Source organism: Tachypleus tridentatus, chromosome 12, assembly GCF_004210375.1.
Source record: "Tachypleus tridentatus isolate NWPU-2018 chromosome 12, ASM421037v1, whole genome shotgun sequence".
Classification (NCBI taxonomy): domain Eukaryota; kingdom Metazoa; phylum Arthropoda; class Merostomata; order Xiphosura; family Limulidae; genus Tachypleus; species Tachypleus tridentatus.
This window is the reverse complement of record NC_134836.1, coordinates 103,480,592-103,494,473: the sequence shown is the minus strand read 5'-3', so window position 1 is coordinate 103,494,473 and position 13,882 is coordinate 103,480,592. Positions and strand designations below refer to the sequence as shown.

Here is a 13,882-nt window from a genome sequence, read left to right as displayed (position 1 = left end):
AATTAAAGAATGAAAATAATTAACACTGGGTTCTAGTCTCGTGCTGTGTAGGGTTTAAACTACTCATCCATGATGCTTCTTTTATTTCCCTGTCTGCACTTGATTTTAAGTTAAAGGACTGAGATCACAGTTACTGGGCTCGAGGTTCGTAATATATAGGGTAACAGTGTTTAAACTACTGATCCATTATGTCTCTTATTTCCTTGTCTGTTTTTTATTTAAACCAAATTTCAACACCAACAAGAGTCGTACCATCTATGAAATGGTCCAGTTGGTTAAAGAGTAGGGCAACAGTAGGTTCTTAGTCTTGGCAAAGAATTAGGGATTTTTAAGCTGTTCTATAAGGATAGTGTGGGTCTGTCCGACATATTAATGGTTGCATTTTTTTAATTGCTTAAAATATATCGCATTTTTAGTTTTACAAGAGATTGGTTTTCGTTGTGCTGCTCGTCGCCGAACATGTTCGCCTCTTTAACTTTGGAGACTTAACATGACAGCCAATCTCGGAATTTGTTGGTACACAATAGACCAGGTGTTTGCGATGGGTGGTGTTGACAAGCTGCCTTCCCTCTTGTCTTATCTGTTCAAAATTAGGGGCGGCTATCGTAAGTAACCCTCGAATAGTTTTCTCAGAAACTCAAGTAATCAACTGTGCTGGTTGGTTTTCATGTTGGTCAACAAAAAGTATTGAAGTTTTTATATAAATTTATATTAAAATTCTATACATTTGCATCTGTAACATCGAACTTTATTACACGATGAACAGCCATTCTAAGATGCAGTATAATTAGTTGTTGTGTGAACGATATATCTCTAAAGCTTTCGTTGTTTTGGGAACGAAATAACAGGAATTTCAGGAAAGTTTACTTCAGACATTCATTGGTTTGTAGAAGATAGAAATGTTTTTCGGGATGCGTGAAGCATGTGCGAGTTTTGAATAATATTGATAACCAGAGGAACTCTGTTAGGTTGCCTGGGAGCAGACTGGTTGAAAGCAACAACACGTGGAATTGTTTCAGCTTTTCAGTTTGTTTTACATTTCAGAAATTTACAAAATATATTTAGAGACGCTATAAACATCCTTGAAAGAAATATTTTAATCGTTGTTGTTAGTGAAGGTCTTTTTCTTTTCTTTTTTTAAGTGTGAAAGGCTTGACTGTAAACAATGTTTTGTTTCGTGTGGGTCGGATGCCGTCTTTGATAGAGGAGACATTATGGTCTGTGCTATTTTGTTGTGTAGAGAGCTATAGTTTAAAGATACAATGACATAACTAAAATGTTTGTTTTGAGGAGTATACAACAAATATCTAACAGAGGAACATACTTAACTATCATGAAGGGAAGTCAGCTTTCTGAGAGTGCTCGATTTATTGTGTAACGGATTTACCCTTATACGCTTATTTTAATACCTGTGCTTGTTTCAGTATAGTTTTCTTTTTTTTGCAGGTGACATATATTTTACATTGTGTATTGCGTAAGTCCCGTCTGTTCTCTAAATTTGTAAATTTTTGAGAGTAAGAATCAATATTTGTTTCACGTAAACCCTGGCGCGTTTTTGAACATCGTTGAAACTTTGAGAAACTCGCGTGATTCATATAAAAGCTGTTAACTGAGAGACAGAAGATTATTATTATTATTATTATTATTATTATTATTATTATTATTATTAACAGCTTTTTGCCTTTTGTTGCTAAACTTTTCCGCTAGCGCAGGAAATTTGTAGTAACGACTAGAACCTGCGATTTGAAATTCGTCACATTGGTATCATATTACAAACTAGTAAAGAGTTTATATTATTAAGTTAAGATAATTTACGACTATGAACACTTTAAAGAACTGATTTGTTTCTGTTAATTTATGCCTTTTTTTTGGCAGTTTATTACAAAACTATTTTATGTAAAATCACATGTTTCTGTGCCCTTACTGCTTCGCAAAGCGTTAGCGGGTCATATTCGTTGGCTTTCTCGTCCGTTCGTCCCTATCTTATGGACAGGATATGTCCAAAGTTGGTTGGATGGATTTTGAGCAGGCCTATTTTTCAAGCACTAGATTTGATTAACTTTTGAAGGTCATGGGCAAAGGTCAGTGTAGAAAGGTAATTGCCAGATATAAAACATCTGGACATATTTCAGTACCGAATGAGTGGATATTGACCGATCTTGTATAATAGGCGCTACACTAAGATCTAGAGGTAATTTAATCTTGAAGGTCAATAATCAAGGTCAGTCAAACTTAATTTTAGTGTATAACATTAGCGGGTACATGGGTGTTTATCATAAACACAACTTTCGCTTTTGTCTTTTCTTCCTGTCTCATACATATTTTCCTATATAATAATACATGTTTTCAGTGAATTTTACCAGTTACCCTCTTTTCAGGAACCTAAATGTCATGTATTATTGTTTTTTACTTCACATTATGACAATTATTTCGATCCTCGACGAATCTAAATAAGCACAAGCACTTCCCCAAACTTTCATCTTATCAAACATAAACATCAACGAATAATAAGCACAAAATATTCATTTCCAATGGAACTTCAATCACAATTTCACCTTTACTCGCTTTTCATGAAATATCCATATAAATAATGTACATGTGAACGTGAATTCGTTATCATATTTCTGTGTAGCTAATATTTGGTCTTATTGAGTTGTATTTCTCAGGTCATAATTATCCTGCACTTCGATATGATAATTTTAGATGTATTACGTTTGTGTGGATTCAGAGCTTAACGTGTTTAAGTTTAACGGATCAAAACGTTGTATTATGACATACGAGATCACACAGAGAGGCTTAACTAAGAGAGCATGACATACCTTGAACAGCTTAATAGACATTCAAATCAGGCTGTTTGACACGTGTGATTACTTGAATTATACTGAAACACGTAAATTATCTATGTGGTAAATGACTGAAGAGTATTTTCTTCACGAGTGAAATTACAACGTTTTACTTTTGTGAACGTTATTCTATCTGCAAGGTGATGCGAACGTTGCGCATCACAGCAACGATTTTTCTATGTCCTATGCCAATACCTCTAAACAGTTTATTACGTAAGAGACATTTCATAACATTTTTACACGTTTTTGGAGAACCCATAGTTTCTTTTCTCTCTCTCTCTTCTTCATGAAGTATAACATGGGTTAGCTACTAAAATCTTTTATGACGCTAGTATTGTAAAAACCCGGACTTAAATGTATGAAAATTATGCACACTTACAATAGGGCATGACGTTTTGTTTGCGGTGTACATAAAGTTGCTGTTAAAATATATATCTTTCTGACTATTAGCCAATACTATAACTTCAATTCCTTCAAGTTCTTACTCCCCTGACAGGTAGTTGAGATAATGTGCTTGTCAAATTCATTCTAACCCCACGCCCAAATGTAGATTGATGTTTTTTTTTGGAAGAGTTAGATATCTTTTTTTTTTTAAATGCTGTTTATTTAGATCAGCAGTTCTCAGTATGTGGTTAACACGTCAAAGCTGGCCCGTGTGCTTACGTCAGGTGGCTCGTGAAAGGGATGTCTGATTGTAGAAGCAGCAGCGTAGTGTATAGATCCCCACGAATTTCAGGAAAGGGTTCAAATAATCTTGTGACTTGTAGACCCGAAATCTATAGTGAAGCAAAATAGTAAGCAGTTTTCGTCTGATATTTGCCTTGTGTGTCTTCTAGTACCGTAAATCTTTAGACAGAAAAACTGAGATCTGGATAAGAATCACGTGACCATTATGTAATAGAACATCGACCAATCTCCTTGAAATCAAATCAGCATTGCAACTCGAGAGCAATTTGCGTCATAAAGATGTGGATCGGAAATTTAGAAGAACAACAAATACACTGCATTCTGATACTAGAAATAAAACTACTTTACAACACCAAAATGTTGCTTTTATTTAATTAGCCACTCAACGTTTCTCTTTACAGCTTCTTCAGGAGCGTTGACTAAAACACAAACCCGAAGAACCTAGAGAGTGAAACGTTGAGTGTCTAATTAAATTGCAATACTTCGGTGCTACAAAGTCGTTTACTTGTAGTCTTAAAATATTCTGCACACTACTGTGCACTACAGAAATTAAATAACAAAGATACTTTGACGTGTTTCACTTACCGTAGCTTACCCTGGACGTAGAACAGTGTAAAGACGCATTTTTGACCAGTATATTGTGTTACCGAGATCTATAACATTTACAATGTGTGTCCCGTGCTGATATAGAATTTTCTGTACAATTTTTCTTTGTATCCATTGCAGAATGTGAAATATTGCAGATGCGTAATGAAAAGTTACAACAATAAATTTTACGTTTTCATTTTAACTGTTTTACCTTCAAGAAGCAATTATTATTCCAGTGTCCTTAAACAGAAGGTTTATACTATTTTAGTTGTGATAACTTTTGATACGATTTGTGTTTTAAGTTGTAACACGAAACGCTGATATCCTGACTTATTAGCAATAATAAATGAAAATTTTCTGTTAAATAGATGTAAGAAGTTAGATTGCATCCTTTAGTTATACCATATTCATCGAGAGCTCGATATTCATTTGCTACAAATTTCTAGAAGCTGTACTATAAACTACTTCAAGGGCAGTTAAAGTATATAACTCTCTTTTAATTAAGAACTTGTGTGTCTATCTATTTATTTTTATTTACTTGTTATTGCGTTTATCTATTTTTATTTACTTGTTATTGCGGCTCATAGAATGGTTCAGAGTTTTTACACAAACTATTACCTCATAGTTCCGTCACCTCTTGATCGATATCTAATTACAATTTGGATACAGGAGTTAAAACCCTTTTGATTTGACCACGCTCAAATCTCGGATTAATTTACCCTAATCCTGCTTGAAAAATTTCAGTATAAGAATACGCTAACAGAGACCTTGAGTAATAAAATCAAATCGGGCTTACACGTGCCCCACGCATCCTATTGCTAGCACATAAAATCATAGCTAATAAGGGGATAAAGATTTCGTAAATTAATTTAATCTTGCCGGGCCCGGCATGGCCAGGTGGGTTAAGGCGTTCGACTCGTAATCTGAGGGTCGCGGGTTCGAATCCCGGTCGCACCAAACATGCTCACCCTTTCAGCCGTGGGTGCGTTCTAATGTTACGGTTAATCCAACTAATCTTTGGTAAAAAGAGTAGCCCAAGAGTTGGCGGTGGGTAGTAATGACTAGCTGCCTTCCCTCTAGTCTTACACTGCTAAATTAGGGACGGCTAGCGCAGATAGCCATCGTGTAGCTTTGCGTGAGATTCAAAAACAAATAAACAATCTAATGTTGCCTAGAAGAATATTAAGTGTCGCGACTACTGAGGATTCCCTTTGGTTTAATTTATAATTCGATTCCATTGTTAGAATCATGCACGAGGAGTTTAACTTTTTTTTTGTCAATTTTTTGGAAACTAATTTGATCTGTTTACTTCAAAATGAATAATCAAACTATAAATTAATAATTACAAAAATAAACTTCCTTGGAAAACATTTCTCTGAAGTCTTTGCAAGAGATTTGTACTTGCGTTACCCTGGTCTGGTTCATTATAAGATTAAACTGTATTTTTACTTATTTATTCTTAATTTGCTCGGAAGAACAATTAGTTGTTTTGTTTTTAAGTAATGAATACTATTTAACCAAGGTTTGCGCATTTATTTATGCATACAGGGAAAACTACTGCGTATTAACTGAGTTGATAACAATTATTATTCGAAATAAACGGTGATGCAAACGTCACCCACCACCATGTATCTGAGTCTTGTTTTATTTTTTCAGAACTTTCTTTTGCCATCAAAATTGGTTGTGGTGTTACAGCCGCAACGGAATCACTTCCACACATTCCTGCAAAATTATGTTACAACGGTAAGTGTACGGAGTTACAACGCTAAAATCAGGGGTTCGATTCCCCTCGGTGAACTCAGCATGATAGCCATATGTGGCTTTGCTATAAGAAAGCATATATACATGCTCGAGTGGCCATGAATAAGAGGTGGAAATACCGTGATGGTGGGCTATAGTTACATCATCCTATGCGTATAAGTATGTTGGCGATTTTAATCGTTGTAATTCAGTCCTTGAAATCAATCCACCTCGAAGGTAATCTGACATAAAGTTAATATTTGTGTTTCAGTATTGTCGATCAAAGTAGTCCTACCTGATTTCTGATCGTCACCAAGTTTGTGTGATTGCGTATTTTTGTATAGTTCTAGTGACGTTCTGACTCTCTCGCCTGTTAAGTGCTCATTCTGTGCAAGCGAGAAAAATGTGCACAAATGTGCTGTAAAAATAATATATACACACAAATATTACGTCCTACGAAACGCAACTGTAGAAGACCTTGCACTAACTGCGCTGGGAATTGATAAGGAATTAATTAATTAATTACTACACGAGGGTTACTTGCGCTAGTCGTCCCTAATTTAGCAGTGTAAGACTAGAGGGAAAGGAGCTAGTCATCACTACCCACCGCCAACTCTTGGACTACTCTTTTACCAACGAATAGTGGGATTGACCGCAACATTGTAACGCCCCCACTGCTGAAAGAGCGAGCATGTTTCGTGCGACGGGTATTCGAACCCTCAACCCTCGAATTATGAGTCGAGTGCCTTAACTACCTGGCCATGCAGGGCCGTGTTTAGGAAACTTACTCAGATTGGTAGGGGGTTACAAAAATTATCATAACATGGCATATGAAATAAATTATTGTAAGGAATAGGAATTTTCGAGGTCGAAAAAAAGAAGGCGTATGAAACGTTTATTGTTTGTTTTGAATTTCGCGCAAAGCTACTCGAGGGCTATCTGCGCTCGCCGTCCCTAATTTAGCAGTGTAAGACTACAGGGAAGGCAGCTAGTCATTACTACCCACCGCCAACTCTTGGGCCACTCTTTTTACCAAATATTTGTTGGATTAACCGTAACATTATAACGCCCCCACGGTTGAAATGGTGAGCATGTTTGGTGCGACCGGGATTCGAACCCGCGACCCTCGGATTACGAGTCGAACTCCTTAACACTCTTGGCCATGCTGGGCCGTAAAACGTTTAAACAGTGATTTCGTACAAACTCGTCTAACAAAGTGAACGGGGGGGGGAGTATTGGCAAAAAACTTATCGTACTCACTCGTCTGTTGCCATGTTTTATTGTTTTCTTCAAAACAGTGAAGGAGACTATCATATTTGTGTATAAGATGTTCACAATTTTAAAGTAGCCTACACACGTAACACCAGTTCTGTAATAGTTGGTGTAGGGAAGTATAATGATATTTAAAAAAAATCGTTTTTAGTAATGTATGTCTTATTTTCGAAAGAGCAAAAAATTATATACTGTGAGAATAATGGGGTTTATGTAAGAGCGAGAAGAAAAGATTTTCCAAATTTAATTTTGCGGCAAGCAAGTTTGTTTCAGTAACCCCTCCCCACCTCTGGAGTACATCATCTGTACTAGAGCAAATTTCCCATGCGCTAGCGATCTAATTTCATAAGTTGTGATTTTCGCATGATGGGTTGAAATTAAAGAAACCGTCTCATTAGGAGTTGATGTATATTTTGCACGTGAGGACCGCGTGGCCGCAGGATATGGTGTATTTATCCAGTTACATTCCATTAGCACTGTTATTCTCGTCTGGTAGACAGGCGTTCTGAATCCAGCCCCAATTATATCCTTTGCTAATTCACACATTACCTACTCTATACAAATTAAAAAAAAAAAAGTAAAGTGCAGTTATAGATTTATTTCCTTTCACGACTTGAATTCCACCAACCAAATTTCAGCGTTCACAACAACAACCATCAATTAAATATTATAAAATAAACCAAAATTTGAAAAAAATGTAATTCAGTACGTGTGGTATTTAAGAAAAAAGGAGATTTTGAGCGATGAAATTGTAATACGAATTTCACATTTGGATCAATGTTCGTATCTGTCTAGCGAGTATAATTTTAACAGTTTAATTTGTACATGTAGTGTGTCCAAGTGTTTGCGATGGGTGGTGTTGACAAGCTGCCTTCCCTCTTGTCTTATCTGTTCAAAATTAGGGGCGGCTATCGTAAGTAACCCTCGAATAGTTTTCTCAGAAACTCAAGTAATCAACTGTGCTGGTTGGTTTTCATGTTGGTCAACAAAAGTATTGAAGTTTTTATATAAATTTATATTAAAATTCTATACATTTGCATCTGTAACATCGAACTTTATTACACGATGAACAGCCATTATATGATGCAGCATAATTAGTTTTGTGTGAACGATATATCTCTAAAGCTTTCGTTGTTTTGGGAACGAAATAACAGGAATTTCAGGAAAGTTTACTTCAGACATTCATTGGTTTGCAGAAGATAGAAATGTTTTTCGGGATTCGTGAAGCATGTGCGAGTTTTGAATAATATTGATAACCAGAGGAACTCTGTTAGGTTGCCTGGGAGCAGACTGGTTGAAAGCAACAACACGTGGAATTGTTTCAGCTTTTCAGTTTGTTTTACATTTCAGAAATTTACAAGATATATTTAGAGACGCTATAAACATCCTTGAAAGAAATATTTTAATCGTTGTTGTTAGTGAAGGTCTTTTTCTTTCTTTTTTTAAGTGTGAAAGGCTTGACTGTAAACAATGTTTTGTTTCGTGTGGGTCGGATGCCGTCTTTGATAGAGGAGATATTATGGTTTGTGCTATTTTGTTGTGTAGAGAGCCATAGTTTAAAGATACAATGACATAACTAAAATGTTTGTTTTGAGGAGTATTCAAGTATGAGTATACAACAAATATCTAACAGAGGAACATACTTAACTATCATGAAGGGAAGTCAGCTTTCTGAGAGTGCTCGATTTATTGTGTAACGGATTTACCCTTAAACGCTTATTTTAATACCTGTGCTTGTTTCAGTATAGTTTTCTTTTTTTGCAGGTGACATATATTTGAGATTGTGTATTGCGTAAGTCCCGTCTGTTCTCGAAATTTGTAAATTTTTGAGAGTAAGAATCAATATTTGTTTCACGTAAACACTGGCGCGTTTTTGAACATCGTTGAAACTTTGAGAAACTCGCGTGATTCATATAAAAGCTGTTAACTGAGAGACAGAAGATTATTATTCATCAGCTACAGTCATTGTGCTGTAGGCCTCGAAAGCTATAAATGTTATTATTAATCAGAAAACTACAGGACTACTTGACCAGGAACGTCAAGTTTAGAAAGTTGTCAATTATGTCCGAATGGCAAACTGAAAACCTTTCAGATTCAGTACAGTAGACCTTATGCCTAATAGACTTAGTATATTGTGGTGTGCGTTGAAGAGGATCTCGGTGAATTAGTGATATGCGTGTGTAAATTTTGCGTACGCAAGAAAACGTAAAATCATGTTATGAGGGTCACATTTTTTTAAATTAATTGCTCTCTAGTAATTTAGTGCGATATCATTTCCACTAAATTTAACATAGTTTATATAGATCCAATCATTTTCAGGTTGTAAAGTCACACGGGTAAAATTAATATATTTTGTCCATGGTTCCACTTTCCTATTATAAGCAGATGTTTGCACATATTTCGTAATTGCTGTGGCTTTTTAAGATGTATACATTTAAACGTTTTCTTTTCCCTCTGTGTGTGTGTGAATACAGAAGATTGAATAAGGAATATCGTTACGATTCATGTCACCAAGTCCGGCCGTGTTCTTTTTCACATCTGTATCTTGATAATAGTTCTGCACCATAGTTTCAATTGCAAAAAGGTTCTGTCTTAAGGCTGTCATGTCCAAGGCACGTAACTCGTTCCTGTTGATTTTCCATATTTCACATAGTTTATTTACGAAGATGACGGTTTCCCATCATTAATTTGAACAATTATGTCACACATAATCCATATAAGCTCTGCCCATCAATTTAATGTGTGTGTGTTTGGATAAAATAGCGTGAATAATCCTTTCATTCTCCAGTTGTTTTAACTATGCGATAAAAGAACGGAACGTATGAAGTCGTCTTTGATATACCGACACACTGTTATCTCGTTTCACGACTTGCCGGACTTACAATGTTAAAATCCGAGATTCGATTCCTTGCAATGGACATAACTCGTATAGACTAACGCATAGTTGTTGTCTCAAGATTATCCACGTTCCTTTATTTGCAAACGCCATCAAGTGAAAAGGATGTCCACTGTTGGGAGTTATAAATCCAGACCTAAACACGTAATTATTGTCTGAGTGTGTGAATATTTTGCATCGAAAAGGACTTTTAGATGCTCTTCTCAAAATCGATGAACTTTCGGTGGAACAGCACTACCTATGTAATACTAAACAGTGTCAAAATGTAGTTATATATAAACAGAAGGGAATGTATTATGACGTACTTATTCCTAAATACAAGTTTTCTTTCGTGTTCGATCATAAGAGATTTTTCTGCAATTCTATCGTGGCATAACATATTAGATATTTGTCAGAGAGAGAACTTCAAAATATTATTTTTAGTTTGTTAGCTAAAAACATGTTGCCAATTTTGACCAAACTACTTATTAGTTTTTACCTGTTACAAATTGGTTTCTCGTTAACCTCCACCTTCAGCAGTGTTTGGAAAACTTAATGTGAAGTTTTTAAATTGTGTGAATATATTTCAATTTTTAATAAATGTCGAAAGATTTGGTATTTTGACATTTTAACGCCACCTGATGATTCATAATCAACGGTTCTCATATTCGTATGAGGATTAGTCAATTATAAAACTAAATTTAAACTTATTTCGAGTTTTAATTTTCCTTAAAAAATAACACTGAGCGAAACTACACTACAACCACCATAGCAGCTCGTTGTTTGTCTTCATTACATTTAAAATACTTCATTTATTTTTTTTTAGTTTCTGAATAATAAAAACTAAAGATTGCATAGTATATGCCCAATGTAACAGTTCAGAATTTTATTTTAGTAGTTTTATAGGACACCTTTATATATTTCCAAACAGTGGAGTTTTTAATTAATTTTGTGGAGTTTTTCCCTATAGGTGTCGTGACATTAAATACATGAACAACTTACCTCAAACGAGCGTGATTGTATGTTTTCACAATGAAGCGTGGAGCGTCCTCTTGCGGACAGTTCACAGTATCATAGACAGATCACCTTCTGAGTTAATTAAAGAAGTGATCCTGGTGGACGACTTTTCCGACCAAGGTAAGTTAGTTGGTTTTAATAAATTCTTATAAGTTAGATTAGAGGTTAGAAAACGAATCTGGATGCACAAAACAATATACGAAATGTTAAAAAATAAATTACGTAAAAGGTATGTTAGAAAGTTTGTACATGGTCTTGCACCTCATCATTGTTCGCCACATAAAGTTAAAATGTATACAGAATTTCCATTATCACTCTTTGTGTCAGAAATATTTTTCTCTCGTTCATGTGAGAAGATACAGGGTACTGAAGTTCACTGAAATATTGACCGAAAAGTGGTGTGACGGGGATTCGAACCCGCGACCCTCAGGTTACGAGTCGATTGCCTTAACCACCTGATCGCATGTCACGTGCTTGGGCTCGTTAAAATAAATATGGTTAATCAGTTTAGATAAGAACTACCTTCACACACCAGATATATATAAAAGTTTGTTGGGTTTTTTTTTAATACGTATTTTAACCAACGTTTCTCACATGTGATTAACTACCGTAGTCTTTTACAAGGCATTATATGAATTAACCATTTTAAAATTTACGAAATTATTAGTAGTTTTTTGGCCCAGTGAAACTGGATGGGAGGGGCACAACGATTGTGCTCGAGCAATAAGAGACAACAGTTAACCCTTCCCTTGATTAAACAATAAGTGTTAATGTTGCGTTAACTCTTGTCATAAAATAGTTCACAAAACTATCTTACTGGATATAAAAAAAAAAGTTACTGTCTCTCGTGAGTAAGTTTTCATTGGATTCAGTGGCTTCACTCGATAAAATCACAAAGTAAAACTTCTTTCTGCTCACTGAATTTTTAGTTCGTTTTGAAGTTAGGGGCTTCAGTTTGGCTGAGTACTCGTGCATGAATTCTTGAGCTCCCTTTAAAAAAATGTTATTTGTTGTTACTGTGCTTCGTGGCGTATGTCAGTTAGGAAGGACAGCATATATCGTATACTTTTTAGTGGGGTATAGAATAAAAACCTCAAGAAACATTGTTATTGTACAGAGCTGAGTTTTACGTTCTGTGTCGTTTTTAATACGATAAACAAGTCTTTTCTCCATTTTTACTGAACCACCAATTCGTGTGGTACTATAAACAGAAACAATAAAACATTTCGCCTTTCTTGCTTAAACTGTGAATTTCTCAACTCATCGTATGATTTATGTTATATACATGTAGTGCTATTAACTGACGAACTCGGACGTGGAGTGACGTGTCAAGACATTTTATTTGACTCATCAAGGCGCCTTAATGTCTTATCGAAATTAATAATACAAGTACATCTTTATCTCCTTTTTACGCCCCTCTATTTAATACGTATGTAGTAAAACTCCTGAAAATATAGTCTACAGAATTATTTAGTCAGAGTATGATCCACATTAAAAGAGTAATGTAATACGATGTTTTAAAGTCGTGTTTTAACTTTATATACACCATTTTATTTCTTTAACACTGATACATTATCTCCTCCTGCAAAGAAAATAGTCCCATAACGTAGTTGGTTATTCAAACGCAGAAGTTTATCTTGGTACAAATTTTTCAAGTTGCTTAAATTGACCATTATGTTTAGAAAAAAAAAACCTTTTAAGATAATACAGATTTATTAGTTCTGAGATCACTCTGGTAGTGTTTACACGTTAATACGTACTTGTATTTTAATAAAATTTTCGAGTTTTTCAGATTGACTGTTGAGTATTTGTGAAAAAACACTAATAACGAGTTTTGATCTTGTTCTTTTTCATACTTACCTCAGTTGAACCTGTATTTAAACCTAACAAAAACCAATCGTAAGAACTGATGTAAGATAACGCAAGTTTTCATTGGTTTATGGAAAGAAAAGGTTTGGGTAGTTGAGAGTAAATGGGCAGAGAAACGGGTGACCAACATTATTTCTCTTCTTTGTTTTTTAAGTAATACACTTGCAGAATATTTTGGTGTTAAGTAACCAATTTCGCGTTATTTAAAACCTTAAAACTAACCCTGATGATTACTTAATTTAGTAAAAGATATGGGAACTACAATTCGTTAACTCGAATGACACTATGTAACAAAATTTTTACTTTTTCTTGTTCCTGGGCAGAAAGTGTTATTTCTCAATTACTTATGCCGAAAGTAAATGGGAAATACCTATTTTTATCTTCAAACTTTGCTTTTGTGATCTGGGAGTGTATAACGAAAGCATGATGGGAGACTATATTTGTGGGCTGATACGTGAAAGTGATTTACATTACAGTAGCAAATCTCGAAAAAGCTACTCATTTCTAAACATTTTTGTTCATTTTTGTATAACTTTAGTATAAATACATGTAAATCTTGATTCATATGTTGTTGTATTCAGATTGTTTGTTTTGGAATTTCGCACAAAGCTACTCGAGGGCTATCTGTGCTAGCCGTCCCTAATTTAGCAGTGTAAGACTAGAGGGAAGGCAGCTAGTTATCACCACCCACCGCCAACTCTTGGGCTACTCTTTTACCAAAGAATAATGGGATTGACCTTCACATTATAACGCCCCCACGGCTGAAAGGGCGAGCATGTTTGGCGCGACCGGGATGCGAACCTGCGACCCTCAGATTACGAGTCGCACGCCGTAACACGCTTGGCCATGCCGGGCCTTTTTTATTCAGACCTTATTGCCCGTTTTTACATAGAAAATAGGACAATTTCTAAATTTCATTATCCAGGTAACAAAAGCAAAGTTTGAAGGAAATAATGGCCGTTTTCTGTACTTGTACAACATAAACAATTAA

The 13,882-nt window shown here is 35.2% G+C and overlaps 1 protein-coding gene across 6 annotated transcripts in view; it reads left to right on the top strand.

The window, feature by feature from the left end:
• Positions 1–13,882, top strand: part of LOC143234198 (putative polypeptide N-acetylgalactosaminyltransferase 9) — a 195,751-nt gene that overhangs the window by 133,545 nt on the left and 48,324 nt on the right. For all 6 annotated transcript variants that reach the window (XM_076471364.1, XM_076471365.1, XM_076471367.1 and 3 more), the window contains one exon: positions 10,976–11,142. In XM_076471364.1, coding sequence (XP_076327479.1) covers positions 10,976–11,142 — 167 coding nt within the window. The remainder of the gene's footprint in view (positions 1–10,975; positions 11,143–13,882) is intronic.